This window comes from Natrix helvetica (genome assembly GCF_964273705.1).
Source record: "Natrix helvetica genome assembly, chromosome: 5".
Classification (NCBI taxonomy): domain Eukaryota; kingdom Metazoa; phylum Chordata; class Lepidosauria; order Squamata; family Natricidae; genus Natrix; species Natrix helvetica.
The window spans coordinates 27,365,766-27,384,758 of record NC_138551.1 but is presented as its reverse complement, the minus strand read 5'-3'; the positions used below and the strand labels follow the sequence as shown (position 1 = coordinate 27,384,758).

The window sequence follows — 18,993 nt, the reverse complement described above, 5'->3', positions numbered from 1 at the left end:
ATAGTTGGGCTGGAAATACAAGTAGTCACCCATATTGCTTGAGCGATTTGCCATGGAATTACTAGGAAGGAGTAGTTTAATTTATCTCATTTTATTTATTGAATCTACCAAAACAAAAAAAACCCACAACCACATGGATATAGCACAAAAACAAACTGAGGAATTAGCAAATTACAAATATCTTGGGAAATAATTGTGTTTCTAGACATAATGGGCTGTAAAAATAACTCTGAGGGACAGGAGGAAGAGTTGCAATCAACACAACAGTTCTGATTAGAAAAATCCCAAATCCAAACAAGAGATGGGGATGGAGAAAGCTCTCAGAAGGAATCCTCCCTGGTTTTCTGGAAAGTAAAGGCAGAGGACAGGAAGTGCTTTCAGTTTCACAAGATTGTTGTCAACCCTTTAAGGTGGTCCAGACCAGGGAACCAAAATCATAAATACGTGTACCAATTTTATTATAAGGCAGCAACAGAATCTGGCATTAGGTTTATTCAGAAAATACTGTTAAATAAATGCAGCATGCACTCAGATAGTAAGCTCTGTAAATATAAATTTCCAGTACAGATAGTCCTCAACACAATGCAGCCCAAAACTTCTATTACTAAGTAAAATATTTGTTTAGTAAATTTTGCCCCATTTGTGACATAGCTTGCCACAGTTGTTAAGTCAGGGGTGTCCAAACTTGGGAACTTTAAGTCTTGTGGACTTCAACTCCCTGAATTCCCCAGCCAGCATGGCTGGCTGGGGAATTCTGGGAGTTGAAGTCCACAAGTCTTAAAGTTCCCAAGTTTGGACACCCCTGTGTTAAGTGAATCACTGCAGTTGTTAATAACATGGTGATTAAGTGAATCTGGTTTTCCCATTGACTTTGTCAGAAGGTCATGAAAGGTTATGATAACATGACCCAGAACACTGCAGTCCTCATAAATATGAACCAGTTGCCAAGCTGCAGTGGTCGTAAGTATGAAAAACTCATAAGTCACCTTTTTTCAGTACTGCTGTAACTTTGAACAGTCACTAAATGAACTGTAAATCAAGGACGTTGTAGTTGTAGAGCTAGTTTAGTGGTTAAGGCACCAGGCGAGAAATAGGAATTGTGAGTCTAGTCTCACTTTAGGCTTGAAAGCTGGCTGTGTGACCTTGGCTTAAGTCAAGAGGCATGGTGGTGCAGTGGTTAGAGTGCAGTACTGCCTGCAATTTGGCAGTTCGAATCACACCATGCTCAAGGTTGACTCAGCCTTCCAAGGTGGGTAAAATGCGCACCCAGATTATTGGGGGCAATAGGCTGACACTGTAAACCACTTAGAGAGGGCTGTAAAGCACTTTAAAGCGGTATATAAGTCTAAGTTCTATTGCTAGTGCTCTCAGGCCAACTCACCACAGGGATGATGTGAGGGAAATGGAAGACGAAAGGAGCTTTAGATTAGTTTATCGCCTTGAGTTATTTATAAATTTAAGGCGAGGTAAATAAATTGCTTGAGTCACATGTATTATGCAATATGCCAAAGAGTTCAATGACCACCACATTATTAGTTCTGGATAATATATTGTAATTGATCCTCAACTGAAAAATAATATTAAAAACATGAGCTTCTTGCACATAAAGTTACTGAGGATAATGTTTGGCAGGATAGTCCTGTTGTCATGAGGGGAAGCCTGTCATAAATTGCATAAATCTTTAAATATGTCATGAAGAAACAGGGTTAGCCTTTCTTCTGGTTCATTTAAAAAACAACAACGGGACATTGAATTGAGATGTCAACTGAATTGCTGATCTGGATTAAATATCAGCATTAAATATCTTAAGCGTAGTTTTAAAATTTCTTAATTTTATATAAATAGTTTTGGGTTTTGATTTGATTAATAAACCTCATCTTCGAAACAGTTTACTCTTGGACTCTTAATCACTTCCAAATTCATTCTATATAACTTTTTATAGATTGGTTTCATTCTGTCAGTCCATAGAGGGGTGAAGAATCTAAGTCTTTGCTGGGCTAATGCAGATAAAAGGCTGCATTTTTGTGCCTCTTGGGGTACTATTATCTCTGACTGAAGCAAACGTAGGAAATAAAAGTTTATTTAATTATACTGTTTCTTTTTGTTGGTTTTTCTATATAACTTTAGTCTTCTATTTGGAACTAGCTGCTGGAGGAAGAAACTATGTGGTTGAATTTTAAATTCTTAAATTCTTCATTTAAAATCTTAAGACCCTAATTCTAGTTCTGTTAATGCTTTATAAGAACTCATAATCAGCAACGTCTTTGTTTGTAGAAATGGGACAAATAACCTTAATAAGGACATTCTGCAGAATTAAAGCTAACTAGCATGCATGGTTCTTTCCCACAAACAATCATTGCCGTGTTCAGTAAAGAACTGCTCATTAGGTTCTTCCCCAATAGATTACAATCTTTAAAAACAAGGTTGAAGAAACTACAATTGTTCAGATGTTGGAGAGAATACCAGGAAATCCATCACAATGGCAAGGGAAGAATATAGGTAATAAACCAGCTGAGGCTTGGCGAATGCTAAAAAGAACTATTGTAAACTGCACAGAGTCACTTTTTATGAGCTAGGTGGCTATATACATTCAATTAATAAATAAAAATAAACCTGGATCCCTTTCTCCACCTGAATATACAAAACTATGACTGGGTGTTCTTTTGGGATATCTGGGGAATGTCAAAAAAATCAAAATGCTGGCCCACATGAGTGCTCAATATCTTTGCCTATTGACATGCATTACATTTACAATATTTGTAAAAAAAAAAAAAAAAAAAAAGACCAGATTTTTAATTAGTCAGTCAGTCACTGTCTTGTCTTTCATACTCATGAAGATGCCCTTGGCTGAGAGGTGGTATTCAGCAGTGGAGAACTGGTAGCGGAAATTTTGAGTAGTTCAGAGAACCAATAAATACCACCTCTGACTGCCCCTGCCCCCCAGAGTACCAGCTGATCAGGAGGAAATGGGGATTTTGCTGTAACCCTGGAGTAGGGAGGGAATGGAGATTTTACAGCATCCTTCCCCTGCCACGCCCACAAAGCCATTCCACGCTCACAGAACTGGTAGTAAAAAAAATTGAATCCCACCACTGCCTTGGCTATGTTCAGAATATATGCATAATTGTGTCTTTAAAATAGTGCCTCAATGCTTTTTCTGAATAGGATCATCACCTACTTCATCACTTCCTGCCTCCGCCAATTCCCAAAGTATACTAGATTAGCTATTGAGTAACTTCCGTTTTACAAAGCTAGAAGATGGCTAACTTCTACTTAGTCCTTGCTTCTTGTTAGAGATAAGTTGAGATGACTGGTTAAAGTAGCCCAGTAGATGGAGAGAGAGCTAAATTACTCAACTATAATACACTGTTTCTCCTCACATATAGAACTTATATATTGTCCAAATATATAACTAAAGATAGGATTAACTCTGAGGGACACTGAATCTGATTCACATATTATATAAAGCTATGGGTTGTTTAATCAGATCTAATTGGATAAACCTGTATTCATGCAATGGGCTAAGTTAAAATCAACCACATTATGACTCAGTATTTTGGGTCACCATATTCTCATATATGAATCATATATTATGTGTGTTCATATTTAGCTTAACTAAAAGCTTATTAAACTGGTCAGGATTAGCTGAAGTCACACATTATTAGAAATGCAGCCATATTATTTTTTTAACACAATGGATTGAAGTTTTGAAAAATCAAATAAACTGGGCAGATAATCAATCACACTGACCCCAAGCCATAATTCTGAATCCCCACTGAAACAAATCTTACTAACTGATATCATTTAGGGGTTGTGTGCAGGATTACTCTATCAAAGCTCAGATTTTAAAAAATGAGAGACAAGGGAGTAAGACATACTCCCTTTCATAATCTGTAAAAGTCTGGTATTGATTCTTTAAAGATATATAAAGCAATTTGTCTCAGCAATTAGTCTTTCCTGCAGCTTCAGATGCTTTACTAAAGCTTAATCTATTATTCCCCTTTGTTGAAATCAATAATTATGTTACTGGCATATTAAAACCATTCAGTGATGAAGGTTTCTAATGAAACTAAAGCATGCTGTAGTACTTAATAAGTCCTTATTAAATAATTTCCTGGTGACAGGAAACATCATAAAATGCTACATAACATCTAAATTCCCTGGAGAAAAATTGTATAATTGCATATACTCATTTTCAAAAGCAAACTAAATTCAGCTGACTTAGAGAAGGCTAAGCCATCACCCAGAAATCCATGAGTTTCAGTCAAGGTTTTTACAGAAAGGTTGAAATATTAAACTTATCTCTTATTGACTGTACAATGTATTTTGCATTATTTCATGTCCTTGATGAGATGGAAATGGAGTTAATTTTGATCTGATCTTGACCAGAGACTATAGCAGACAAATATAACTTATTTTCAATTTTAAGGACTCAGACAAATCACAAAACCCAACTTTATCCATTCTTTTGGAGAGAAAAAAACGGGCTCATTAAAATACAATATAAAAATAAAACAATATCTATGTATTCACCCAGAGTCACTGAAAGTGAATTGGGTGGCCATATAAATGTTCATAAATAAATAAATGGCCAACCCATGAAAAATCATCTTTAAAATGAACAAGAGGGCAGTCTTTATTCTTCTGCAGGTTGCTCTTGTTGAGGTGTTTTATGAAGTTTTGACCCTTTGTATTTTATTTATATTGATATTGTTTTCCCATTTACCCAACAATTAGTATCTCCTCCTATCCCACAGGTGCTTTTTCAGGAGGCAACTGGACTGTCTTGAGTGATTTTCTTTGAAGGTGTTTTGCTTCTCATCCAAGAAGCTTCTTCAGCTCTGAGAGGATAATGGGGAATGAAAGGATCCTGTCAGAGCGGAAGAAGCTTCTTGGATGAGATGGAAACATCTTCAAAGAAAAAACAAGAAAGTCCAATTGTCCCCTGAAAAAAAGCACCTTTGGGATAACCATGACCTGTATGACTGATAACCTCTGCAGACTATTAGCCTCCTTTCTTCGTACCAATCAGAATAATCTAACGTTATCCATGATTGTGCCCATATCAATGCCTCAGCCATACTGGCTTCTCTTTGAAGAGCTGGCCAAATCAAGACTTTAAAGTCAGAGATTAAAAAGAGATAATTAATGATTTTGAAGTACTTTATGACAGTTACAATTTTCATAGTGGACAGAATAGATCTACAGTGACTTTGTTACTGTCCACCAAATATAGTGAACAATATCAACTGCAAATGGTATAGATATCTCTTTCCCCTTTGGCAATGGCTAAGTAGTTGATATATTAGACATCACTTCATTATTCATCTCATTTTCAAAACACTTCTGAGTAAATTGATCTTGAGCGTAAATCTTTGTTCATTTGACACTCTGCCATTGTGAAAATCCATTCTTCATTCCTATGCTAATTTGCAATCTCTTATGAATTCGCAAGAGGATGTATTCATTCAACTCTGTAGACAAAGAATTATATCTGCAGGTGGAAAGATATTTTATCATATAGTAGATATCAATTATAATGTGGAGAGAGAAAAAACTATGATACAGTTCTTCCTAGACTGCAGCATATCCAAAATAAGTCATGAGAGACAAGGAATAACTTGTTCTTTGAATATAACCCCCTATAAAGAAATTCCTACATTATTCACACAATTTAGCATGCTCCAGGAGTGGGTGGGAATCATTAAAAACCCAGCCTTTTGAATCAGAATGAAATATGGATACCGATTAAGTCATTTCAAAATATTCATCCCTAAATTCCCCCCCCCCCCATCACTTTATATAAAGGTTTGTCAATGTACTGTATATTTGGGGGGGAAATGAAAATAAGATCAGTTCCTGGATATATTTTACATACATTAAAACATGAACATGAACATTGTAAAATATTTTAAAAAACCATTTGCTTGGATTGTTTTATCTCTTTTATTTCTGTTTTAATTACTAAATAATATAATAAAATTTATTCAAAACATGAATGCAGATATAGACTGATCTGCCAGACAATATTATTCTAAGTTTCTCTATTCAAATATGATTGGGGAACAACCAAAATTTCACATATATGTTTTACTTTCTTTGGTGATTTTTTCAAAGACTTTAAGCAGTGTATCATTTTAAGCCACTTTGACTGTGGCTATGTAACAGTTGCTGCACATAATTGTGATATGAATTATGAACAATACATTTATGCATTACCACCATGCCTTACTGCCCCCCAGTGTTCCAAATGTAGAATAAAAAATTAATACTAATCTGATTAGGTGTTTTATGCTTGTTTGCAGCTATCACAGCAATCAGAATAATAAATGCAAAGAGAAATCTGTGCTGATCTCTTTTTCCGAAAAACTCATTTTGTGCAACTGGTTCTATAACTCACCAAATCAATGATCTGTTTTGCAAACCATACTAAATTATGGTTTGCTTTAGCCATAGTTTATTCAGTAAATTACAATTAGTATCATAAAAAAACACAAAGCTTGTGTTTTATTGTTATGGAAATAAAATATATTGAATCCAGTAAACCAGAATATGAAGAAATATAATTTTGTGAACCAGGTAAATGATAAATGTTCAATGAAGAGTTTCAACAAACTCTGCTTAGGAAGTAACACCCCAGAAAACCAGGCAATCTTGAAAACAGTATATTTTATCCATAATCCCATCTCTCCCCCATCTCATTTTTCATTTTGTCCTGAAGTGGGGCATTTTGTACTAACTAAATATCCTCAATTATCTTTCTTGCTTTCTTAGATTTTATAAAACACACCTGCTCTTTTATAAAAGTGGGGGTTCATATAAATACATCACTGCTGTTAATTTCATTTTAGCTGCTATATTTTAGCTGCAAACCTTTTGGCATTCCTCACAAGAGATCTGTATTAAAAGGAATGATATATGTATGATAGATATGTCCAAATATTACAATAGTCATACACTGAAATCTCAGGTAAGATGATAATTTAAAAAGTCTCCGTTTGACTATTAAAACCCCATGAAAGTCAATTTAAATGACACTAAACAAAAGCCAGGTTTCCAGATTACCTAGATTCTGCAGCTGCTGCTTCTCTGCGTTTAAAAAAGTACAGATATTTAAGTTTAAGCTTTTGCATTAAGTAGGCACAAAAGCAACCTGAAGCTCTGTTATCAAGCCTCTAGCTTCATTACGGTAAGTCTCAAAGCACCTTAATCACTTTTTATAAAGTGGTTTGTGGTGTGTAAACTATGATTTTGGTTTAGCAGTAGTTTGGGCAAATTTATTTGGCTGGACTCAGCTTACTGACATGCAAGAATGGCATAAAAAGTCTTCAAGGGAAATAAAGAACAGAAAATGTTTGCTCTCTTTTGCTTTATTTGGGGATGTTAGTTAAGTATTTCATGTGTATTCCCCCATCTTAGCAGCTTCCTGCTCCTATTCTCATCTTTATGATTTTTTACCTGTAAATTTAATTTTCACTGCCACACATTCAAATTAAAAAATGGGATCACATTAGTAAAGCTGATGGCAGAAGAGCCATCAACCCCTCCCCTCCATTCTTAATATATACAATTAAATATTATTACCTATTCCAGGACCATCAGTTTGGGTGACCCAGCCAATTGTTTATGCAATGACTTAAAAAATAACCAAGATCAGGACCCAACACAATGCCTATACCTAGTGTATAGCTTTTTTCCCCTGCCATCCTAAAAGGATTTTCAAGAATGAAGGTTCATAATTATCTTGCATCTGGTGCCACTGAATTCAATAAAACAACATAGTCCAAAATCATAAAACTCTTCAAATGTTGCACAATGCAGTTCCCTTTAGTAATTCAACTTAGTAACTAGAGAGGGTGTAGTGGTCAAAAGGCTGAAGACAATGTGAGCAGATCCTGTTTCAGAAGCAATCATTATCTTAGTCCCACCAATCTTATTCAGCTAACCTGCTTTGGGTTTCTGAGAGAATTCTGACAGAATGTAATATTACATTATGAAGCAGTTGCTTCTATTGATTTCTTGGTGAATTGGCTCAGGTTGCCTACAAGTCCATAGCATCCACTTGAGCTAGATATATCTGCTGCTTCCTCTCTCTCATGTCCTCCAGATGTGAAAGCACTACAATTCCCAGAATTCATAGTATGATAACTGGGAAGTCTAGCACTGCAATTTTAAGCAAATCTGAAGGGTACATGTTAGATTGGGTACTGGATAGGCACACACAGGCTTAATGGTAACAACAGCTCTTTATTAAGTACAACAAGTGAGAACAATCCAGCGAAGGTTGAGTCTGACAGCAACCCTTTTATAGGGAGCTGTCAGACCCTTCAACCAATAGGATTAAACCTCTGTTCCCGCCAGAACAGAGGACCTTGGTGGAAACCACTGTAATTAGAGCAAGTATCTAATAGTACATATCTGGGGGAAAGGGTTGTAACCTCTTAAATCATTCTTTTGAAATAGTGTTTTTCAACGTTGGCAACTTTAAAATGTGTGGACTTCAAATTCCAGAATTCCCCAGATGGCATGTTGGTTTGGGAATTCTGGGACTTGAAGTCTACACATCTTAAAGTTGCCAAGGCTGAAAAACATTGCTTTAAGTTTAAAACAAGTAAAGCAGGTAGTAACTCTAAAGAACATTGCTTTCAGATAGAATCAAAACTATGCTAAGAAATGACCCCAGGTTTCTGCCTTTGCCAGCCGAATCCCCTGATGCTTCGCTCTGCCTTTTGTAATTCTCTGGGTTCAGGTGTTTCATGTTGCTAAAAGGTAAAGACAAGTAGTGGCAAGTCATACGATGTTTGCATCATTTTTTTAAACAAACATTTACCCGAAGGATGCTTGAGTATCACGGAAGTGCAATCCCATTTCTATCTCACAACAACCCAGCCAGGTAGGTTAACCCAAGTTCCCCCCCACCCAAAACATATAACAGTTGATTAAAACATATAACTAGCCATTGGAATACGGAGGAAAAAGCTTCACCAAGTTGACCAGATAGCTGACAAAAAAGCTGCTATCAGTTGTGCATCTGGTAGCAGCAGTGACCAAATGGCCCTACAATGGTCAAGTTGAACATTACAGAGAAGATACAGCCATTTATTCTTCTAACATTGCCCGGTGGGCAATATACTTGTGTCCATAAAATCACTTGGATGTGGGTGAAAAATGTTGCCTTTTTATGCATTGTCACAATTAAGGCTATAAGGATGTTGACGAACATGAATCCAGTTTCTTCTGCAACAGCCAAATGAAAAAGATGTGGCTACTTCTGCCTGTTGTGGGGATGGGAAATAAGACCATGCCAGAGCTAGTTAATAATTATTTCCAGGCGAATGTGCAATATGTGGTAAAGATGGTTAACTGTGACATCGTATCATAGCATGTATCATATCTCTGCAATTCATGCATTGTTTAAAAACCAAGTAAAGCTTTAATCAAACTATCATATCAAACTCGGCTTGATTTTTTTTTGACCATACTCTGTGGTCATCCATGCTATGGTAGAAGGCCACTCAGAAAATCCAGGATTGTAAGTGAGATGGCAAAGTTAAAAGAGAAATCTAGAATAGCATTCCTCAACCTTAGCATCTTTAAGATAGCTGGACTTAAATTCCCAAAGTTTCCTAGCCAGATTCTGTGGGGTTGCCCCAAAATCTACATGAAGTCACAAGGCATCAAAACCAGTTTGAAGGAGGCCTTCAATTGGGGAGAGGAATAAATAGAGGGTTTTTTTTTTAACTGCAAGACTGAGTGGATAGTTGAAGTATTCAACTGGAATTCCCTTAGGAACCCAGAAATAGAGCAGAAAGACCATTTCTGTGGTCTGAAGGATGTATTAATATCATCACATGTTGGTAGCATCATTTTTTTGCTTATCACGTAAAAGTAACAATAAGTACAAAAAAAATCTCTGCGCTTCCCAGATGCTTAATCTGTCTGTTTTATTAAAAGCAGCAGGCCCCCCATTGCAGAGTCATGCCCTTCAATTCTATTCATATCCCCTTCAGTGATATTTTTTTTTTGCTGCCATTTATTATTTATTCACGGATATATATTCCACTTTCTTCAGTGGCTTTTATGACTTAAAAAGTCATTAAAATGTCACGAGAAACAAATTTTAAAAATGAAAAATGGTTTAGTAAACTACTAACATATTCATGGACTTGACGGAATAGATGTCCTACTAAGGAACCTACTTGCTTTATCAACCCAACTGATAAAAGAATATCCCAATTGTTGTATGGCTGCCAACGTCAATGCCAGTTCCAGAAGAATCCCAGGCTAAATAGATCCTCGGGCATACCATCCAGAACAAGCACATCTGCTGAATAATTTCCTGCTGTGTCTTTCTCAAACCTAAATGTCAAAACAATACATTTGGAAATAATGGTCTATCACTGAAATAAAGTCATCTTGATTTATAGCAACATATCTCTGCTCCCTGTTAATGTATGAAATATCCTTAAAGTCTGAATAATTTAAAACCATTTCAACTGTGGCTATGTTGAAATAAACAAATCTGTAGTTTCAAACAATTTGTAGTTTCTGTTTTTCATTTCTGTGCTTTGTTTCTCTCTTGAGCTTTGTTGAAGAAACAAATGACACTAAAATCCCTCTTTTTTGCGCATTTCTCAGATGGATTTTGGATACCATGTGCTTAATGGACACAGGTTTTCACAAGGTTGTTTTTTTGGAAGAAATATCCCAGGTATGTTGCTTTCACCAGTATTTTTGTGCAGATTTTTCTTTGCTATTTCTTTGTATGATTCTTTTAGTTGGAGAAAGGCTTTGCAAAAAACTGTACATTTCATAAAAACCAAATTTAAGTGTGTGAATGAATTCAAAAATGTGAAAATTCCTGCATTTCTTGTCACAGCAAATTGCACATGTTGATTGCATTTCTTCCCACAATGGACAGTCATCGTGTGAAATTTGCTGCATTTGGTGTGCAATGGCTCAGCAGTTAAAAATGCTGAGCTCGTCAGTTGGAGAGCCAGGGTTCAAGACCTGAGCGCTGCACAACAGCGTGAGCACCCATTACATGCCCCTGCCAACCTAGCAGTTCAAAAGCATGCAAATGTGAGTAGATAAATAGGTACCACTTTGGTTGGAAGGTAACAGTACTCTGTTTGCCTTTGATGTATAGCCATGCTGGTCATATGACCATGGAAATGTCTTCAGACAATGCTGGCCCCTTGGCCAAGAAACAGAGATGTGCACCATGTCCTAGAGTCGGATACAACTGAACAGGGGAAAACCTTTGCCTTAAATTTCATAGAAATCAAATTTTAGTTTGTGGATGGATTCAAAAAATGTGAAAATTCCTGCATCCCTTCACAAAGCAAATTTCACATATTGACTACACATTGGGGGAAGAAGCATTTTCTTCCAGTCAGTCAACATCACTTCTACAATCATGAGAAGGAATATATATATATATATTTCTGTATATAATTTCTCCATATCATTATATATTTTAGAAATTTCAATCAAGTCCCATTTATTATGATAGGATCATAGAGTTGGAAGGAACATTTAGGCCAGCAGCCCAAGATTTTGATCAGTGGAAGAACCCATAGTAAAGTATCCTAGACAATAAGTAGGTAGCCTTAATTTTGTTAAAATGTAATAGTTACTTTTGGATAATAAATCATTCCCGTAGTGGTGGTGGTGGTGGGAGGCTGAACCAACAGTCCTCTAAATAATTGGTTCCACTATTGAACTGCTCTTTTTTTCCTACTGTATTAATGAAATCTGTCTTCCTGTAATTTAAATTTATTATTGTATTCCATGTCCCGCATCTAGAACAAGAGGGGGACTTTCTCTTGATCTTCGGGAAGAATACTGCCAAATCCTCTACAGTCATCTTTTCTCAAGGCTAAACATACCCAATTCCTTCTATTTCCCTTCTTCAGGCTTAGTTGCCTGTCTCCTAATTACCATCATGGCCATGCTTTTATATTGTTCCAATTTCTTGGAATTCTGAATATTCTCTTGGTGTACAGAATGAAATCCTCTAAAGCCATGCTGGCTGGGGAATTCTGGAAATTAGTCCACAAGTCTTAAATTTGCCCAGGTTGGACACCCCTGCTATAAAGGATGGCATGACGGGCCATACAGGAAGAGTCCAGCTTTTGGTCCACCCCCCCCAGCTTCAGAAGTTAACTGGGTTACTTGGACCTGACACTGTGCTTCAGTCTATCCCCTAATTACCAAGGTGAGAGAAAAACAAAAAAAGGGAAGTACTGTGTACACAGCTTTGAACGCCTGAATGAAAGGTGAGTTATAACTTAATAATAAATAGTGCAATACATTGTCGTAGATAAACTTATCAATGGCGTTATCCACACTTAAAGCAAAATGTGGCATTAAATGACAGCTGTAAAAATATGGATTGCTGAAGCCCAGACCAGTAACTTTGGTTGAAGCTTAAGCATTACGAATAAAGGGGAGAGAATTGTCTTCAGGACAGATGAAACTAAGACACTGGATTAGTCTATACCTGATTCTCCTATAAGTAAATATAGGAGTAAAGCCTATAAAGATTCTTGACCCTACCAACCAATATTTTTGGGTGATTCCTCAAAATAATTAACGATTCTTATATTCTATATTATTAATGATAAATATCCAAACAAAAATAGTGATATATATATAAACTACAGAAATCACAACACACACACGCACGCACGCACACTTATTTACAGGATATTGAAAATACATGGCATAGTACAAATGATTCAGTTTTGAATAAAATAACGGAAAAAAGAAAGCACATTTTCTTTCCCTTCCTGTCCCTTCCTTTCTTCAGCCATGAGTCTGCATCCTGACAGCTGTGCAGCAAAGAAGAAGCAACTTCTCTCTCTCTCTCTCTGGAGAATTCACCTGTTCCTTTATAGGCTGGCTAGTCATAAACATGAGAGAGCCTCATAAAAGCCTCTGATTTTTTTTTTTCAAAACAGCTATTATTTTCTTCCAGCAGCTCGGAGTTAAAATGGCTAGCCGAAAAATGTGGCTATTGTGCATAGGATTATTTCTCTTCATCCTGGAGCATGTGCCCACCCCAGTAACTTCAGAAACTGCAAAGAAGCCGGAGGAAGAATGCCGACTCCTGGGGAAATTTGATCTACGTGGCTATGTAGATGCTGAGGAAGCCATGCACGTTATAGGAGGCATGTTCCCAATACACTTCAGGACCATCCTTGAGGACGATCCAACAAGTACACCTCCAAATTCACCAAAATGTGAGGGGTAAGGTACTTTTTCTTTTACTATTGTTTGGCGAAAGGTAATTGTGTCAGACCAGGAGTGTTGTTCTCAGTCAGAAATGACAGCAGTTTGTTGTCACAGCCCAAGACAAAATACTTAAGAGAAGCAAGGGCTGCTGTGGAAGTTACGGAGGTCTTGGGCAACAAAGCCCCTGTTATGTAACTTTTCATATATTTTTGAATGCACCATCCCTTCGCCAGCTTCTTAGTCATATGTTCTGACTTCTTGGTGGTCTTATATTTTTTCAATCCATCTCATACATCTTAATACCCCCTTTTTTTCTTGCAATTTCCCAAGTAGGAACACTGATATTTCGACTTTCTTTTCTGATAACAATTAAAAGGTAATTGGAATAATGATGGAAGAGGAAGGAGGAAAATGCATGCATGCAGGATACTGGACCTTCATCCAGTAGTCCATCCACCCTAGAAGAGGCACAGAGAAAGGGCCAGTTTTCAGATGTACAGTAGATACATGTTTCCTTGGTCCTATTATTTTCTCTTTTCAAAGAGATTTGGAACAATCTCTTTGTTCTCTCCTAAACTCAACTTTTGGTCTCGGTATCATAGGGCACCTGGCAAGGCCTACTTCAAATGCTATCTTTGAGGGAGGAGGAGCCAATGTCGCGACGAGATGCTCTGAGATCGCCGTCGATACTTTTGCCACTTGTCACCTTCTTGCCACTTTCTCCCAGCAATGGACCAATTGTTTCCTTCACTTTTTTCTTGTTTTTAACATATTGGAAGAAGCTTTTTTTTTTGTTATTTTTTACTTTTGTGGCAAGCCTTTCTTCATTGTGAGCCTTAACTTTCCTCACTTCATCTTTACATGCTCAGGCTATTTGTTGATATTCTGCCTTAGTTATGTCCCCCCCCACCCCCTTTCCACTTTTTATACTTATCTTTTTTGTCTTTCATTTTGTCAGAGAGTTCTTTATGCAGCCATGCTGGTTTCTTTTGAGAGCTGTTATTTTTCTTCTTCATTGGTATTGTGCTAGATGGGCTTTTGTAATCTCATTTTTCAAAATTTCCCAAGCTTCTTGAGTTGTTTTCCCCTTGAGGATTCTCATCCATGGAATTTTTCCCAAGCTCTCTCTAAGTTTATTGAAATTAGCTCTCTTAAAGTCCAAGTATACAATTTGTAGTGTTATGATAAGTAATAATTGGATGTGAATATTGAATGGTACCCATGAAAGGAAGATTAGAAATCCTTTTGGATTATATATAAAGGTTAATAAAAAAAAGAACTAAGTTAAATACAGTTAAATCTTGATTATTAGGGGGGAAATGTTATGATGCAGGATATAGTTAAATAAAGGAGGGATAATGATAACAACATATATACAGGTATGGGTACAACATAAGGAAACTGGATGTAAATTGTAAACAGTGATTTGGAAAGGAGGATTAGAAAACGTTGTTATTAAATATTACGGATGTTTAGCTAGAATAGGACATAAGGATTCAGTGTTATTGGAGGATTTTAGAAATAGTAAATGAAATGCCTGTCTGTGGTTATATATTAAATCTTGGTATATTTTATGATGAAGAACGTTTAAACAATTATAGCCAAATGAAAATGGAAGTATGATGATGGTAACATGTATAAATATCTGAGTTAAAATACGTGAGTTAATATGAATTAAGTTCATATTGACTGTGGAAGAGATGCACGAAAGCCTTTTTGTAACCAACTACAATAACTTTCTACAGTATGTAAAGAAGGATGTGTTGTGTTTCTTTTGAAAATTAAAAATTAAAAAAATTATTTTAAAAAATGCTATCTTTGAATGCCCCCAAGATATTCTTCATCTCTTTTCCAAGCAAGAATGATGCAACCTTCACTTGTATTTAGCTGTTCTGAGCCTAATTTCATCAGCTGTGGTTTTCTTGTTTATACCAATAATGTTCAAAAGTAACCTCAAGATTTGTAAAAACATTATGCTTTGTCATCCATTACCTTGGAGAGAAGTCAATGACTTTAGTATCCTGAAACAGAGTTAATTTATAAACAGGTTAGGGACCAACAGTTAGGTCAGCAAAACTCATACTGATATAACTTTAGGATGACTGAAAGAGGGAAGGAATGTTTCAACTCTACAGTGGGGAAAAGATAAAAGAAACATCATTGGAACAGACATTTTGCTTTTCTGACAGAACCCACCAATACTCCTGAATATACAATACTTGTTTATATAAGTGACTTATGAGAGACTAGATAATATTCAAATGGCATAGAAACAACTGTAGACCAACATTTGCCATAGAAAAAGAATGTAGGTTTGATTGAGATCACTGGAATGACTTGTGCTGATGTGGTTATGGAAATCACTAAAAAATGGACTCCCTTACCTATAGGATAGGAATGAGTAACTAGAGTCCCCAGGTCTCCCTGGAATCCTCAAACTACTTTGGTGGCTCCCAGGGATGTTTGCAATGTAGGAATCAGGAGGTCATAAAGGTACAGTCATTCAATGCCATCTTGATTTTTTTTATATCCCCACTTCCCTGCAGGTGCCCCAGATGGCTATCCCTCAACTGCACTGCTGAATTTCAGTGGCATGTTTGCTGAAATCCGGCAGCATGTGATTTCTCCATATTTTGAGGTTAAAATAGCTTTAACACTGTTTATAAAAGGAAACTTCACCTTCTTTGTATTAAGGAATAAATAGAAAATCGTAAACAGAGACATATGCGACAGAGCCTGGTTCATTTAGCATCGTTGTTTCTCCCAAAGTATTAAACATGACCTCTGTGTATCAAATATTGTCAAACTTTCGGAGTACTGTTTAAAATCAGATATAAAGTCTCTCTCTCTCTCTCTCTCTCTCTCTCTCTCTCTCTCTCTCTCTCTCTCTCTCTCTCTCTCTCTCTTCTGTGTGTCTCCCTCTCTCTTTCTCTTTTTTCTCCTCCCTCCTCCCCGTGTGTCTGTGTGTGTGTCTGTGTGTGTGTTAAGAAAGGTAACCCTCCTTTGAAGTGACATGGTCTATCCAGAATAGCCATAGTTTCACTGCACAACATTAGCCAACATATTCAAGTTTTTTTATGTGGTAAGAGTCACTAAACTGCAAAAACAAAAGTTAAACTTTTTAAAACTTTGTCTGCCTTCCAAGAATCTGGTTAACCATAGTTGTAATAGCTGACAAATAAAGAATTGTAATTGGGCATGCCCACAATTTATCTACCAAAGTTTCTTTAAATTTATTGTATCTCAGTGTAGAAAAGATAAGAACCAACTTTCCCTAAATATTCTCTGAGGAGCCCAGTAGTTCCTAGATTTTCCCCCTCAGTTAATAGTTTCGAAGTCAGAAGTAACATCTAACATTCCTTTAAGCCCGAAGCCACTGAATAGGCAATGTAAGATTCTATGATTCTGTGATGAGCCGAAGGACAGAAAGAGGGAGTAGTGAGCTTCCTCCCATATTTAGGCATACCAGAAGACCATGCAGGCAGAAAACCATATTTTTATTTTTAATGTTGCCTTTTTATATTTGTGTTGTATTTGTACTGATAAATAAATAAAGGGAGACTAGTATAGATCTCTTTTGAGCTAATTAGCTCTCATCAGCTAGCCATACCCTTACTGGGATTTGAACCTGGGCTGTATTATATATTAGGCAGGAGTCTTAGTCACTAAGCCACAGGCTCTCCTCCTTATCAGTTTATGGTTTTCTGCCTGCATGGTCTTCTGTGATGCTGCCATGACAACATGAGTTTGACACCCCTGCCTTAAGAGAACAGGTAACTGAACTAATTAGCAAAGGAGATAGGGAGGTCTTCTTCACTAGAGCCCTGGTGGTGCAGTGATTGGATGTAGAACTGCAGACTAACAGTGCTGACTGCTAGCAGTTCAATCTTGACCGCTCAAGGTTGACTCAGCCTTCCATCCTTCCGAGGTGGGTAAAATGAGGAACCAGAGTGTTGGGGGCAATATGCTGATTCTATAAACAGCTTAGAGAGAGCTGTAAAAGCACTATGAAGCAGTATATAAGTGCTATTGCTAGATACGTTCCGTTTGTTTCAACCAAGACTAGGTAACCATAGGGGCAGGGTACTTTACTTAGAAAATTAAAATTAAAAATGCAAATTAGAGAATTGGATTTGATGGCTTAAGTGACTCATTCCAATACTAGGAGTGTATTCCTATGGTATATTTAATTCAAATAAAAATATAGAGGCTGCATTCCAGGAGAGAAGAATATATGTAGCATGGGGTTAGTTGCAATAATAGTAAATTAGTTTTTATCTTCTGTGTTTAGTTTGTCCATTTCCATGAAAACATTTACGGTTTTACAATACTTTAACAGGGGGACTAACCCTCCTGCTTTATCTGGACTTGGTGCTCTCTTGGTTGTTTTCTTGCAGATGTTTCATTACCCAAACTAGCAATAGCAATAGCACTTAGACTTATATACCGCTCCATAGTGCTTTACAGACCTCTCTAAGTGGTTTACAGAGTCAGCCTATTGCCCCCAACAATCTGGGTCCTCATTTTATCGACCTCGGAAGGATGGAAGTCTGAGTCAACCTTGAGCCTGGTGAGATTCGATCTGCCAAATTGCAGGCAGCTAGTGATCAGCAGAAGTAGCTTGCAGTACTGCACTCTAACCACTGTGCCACCGTGGTGATATCACTAAGTGATATCATCATCAATGACCCCTCATTTCAACCCTGAACTACAAATATTCAGGGGCGGGGGAGACACCTCTTGAGGTTCCCTGTAGTTTCTCCTGCAGGGGGAGTTCGTGCTCCATCTGAAACACAGGCTTGATAAACCAAGGCAAATAATCCAAGCTCAATATAGACAATTCAACCATGAGGTTTGCCATAAGCCAAAAGCAGATCAGGAGACACACTGGAACACCATGGTTGAAAGTGGAAAAGGCTAAGCAAACACCACATAGTCTTTGCCTGTCTCAGATGCCTGAGTGACAATAACTAATGTTCTTTTTAATGCTTATTGGATATTTACACTTTACATGAGTGACCTCAAAGATTGAGATAATTCTTCTAGTAACTCTGCAATCATGGAGACCTGTAGGGATTACCAGTAGATCCATCATTCACCCACACTCGGAAAATGGTGCCTTGTTGAGATGATGTTGAGATGAAATAAAAATAGTAATAAAGCTACTGAAAATGACAAAGCATCTAGAATAGCTGGAATAACAGCTGAGGAATTCAGAATTGATGAAGTTCAACTAGTCCCAGTGACTAATTCATTGTTTTGACTCATTTAATACTGAAAGAAGAGCCCTTCTGTATAAACACAAGCAATTATAATCCCTGTTTTGATAAAAGGTAATAGTTACAGAGTCATAAACTTTCTTGCTATCATTGGAAATGTCCTCATGAGAATCTCTGCTTCTGGAAACAATGGGAACAGACAATTAGGAATTATTTCCACCCAAACTGAGGATGTTGTGAGCAGATTTTCACCAGCATCCATGGAAAAGAGAATTTGATAAGGAAAATAAATAGTCATTGTATTTATTGACTTTTGAAGAGCGTTCAACAGTTTATATTGGCCTGCTTTGTGGAATACACTGCAGACGGTATTGTTGTTAGCTGCGAAGTCATTTCTGACCCATCGCGACCCCATGGACAATGTTCCTCCAGGCCTTCCTGTCCTCTACCATCCTCTGAGTCCATTTAAGCTCACGCCTGCTGCTAGAGTGACTTCATCCAGTCACCTCATTCTCTGTCGTCCCCTTCTTCTTTT

At 37.0% G+C, this 18,993-nt stretch overlaps 1 protein-coding gene across 1 annotated transcript in view; it reads left to right on the top strand.

Moving 5' to 3' along the window:
* The first annotated feature begins 12,823 nt into the window (after positions 1–12,823).
* LOC309393814 (vomeronasal type-2 receptor 1-like) overlaps positions 12,824–18,993 on the top strand; it is a 29,535-nt gene continuing 23,365 nt past the window's right edge. Inside the window, exon 1 of the mRNA XM_081956309.1 lies at positions 12,824–13,254. Within this exon, the coding sequence (XP_081812435.1) occupies positions 12,998–13,254 (257 nt within the window). The 5' untranslated portion in view covers positions 12,824–12,997. The remainder of the gene's footprint in view (positions 13,255–18,993) is intronic.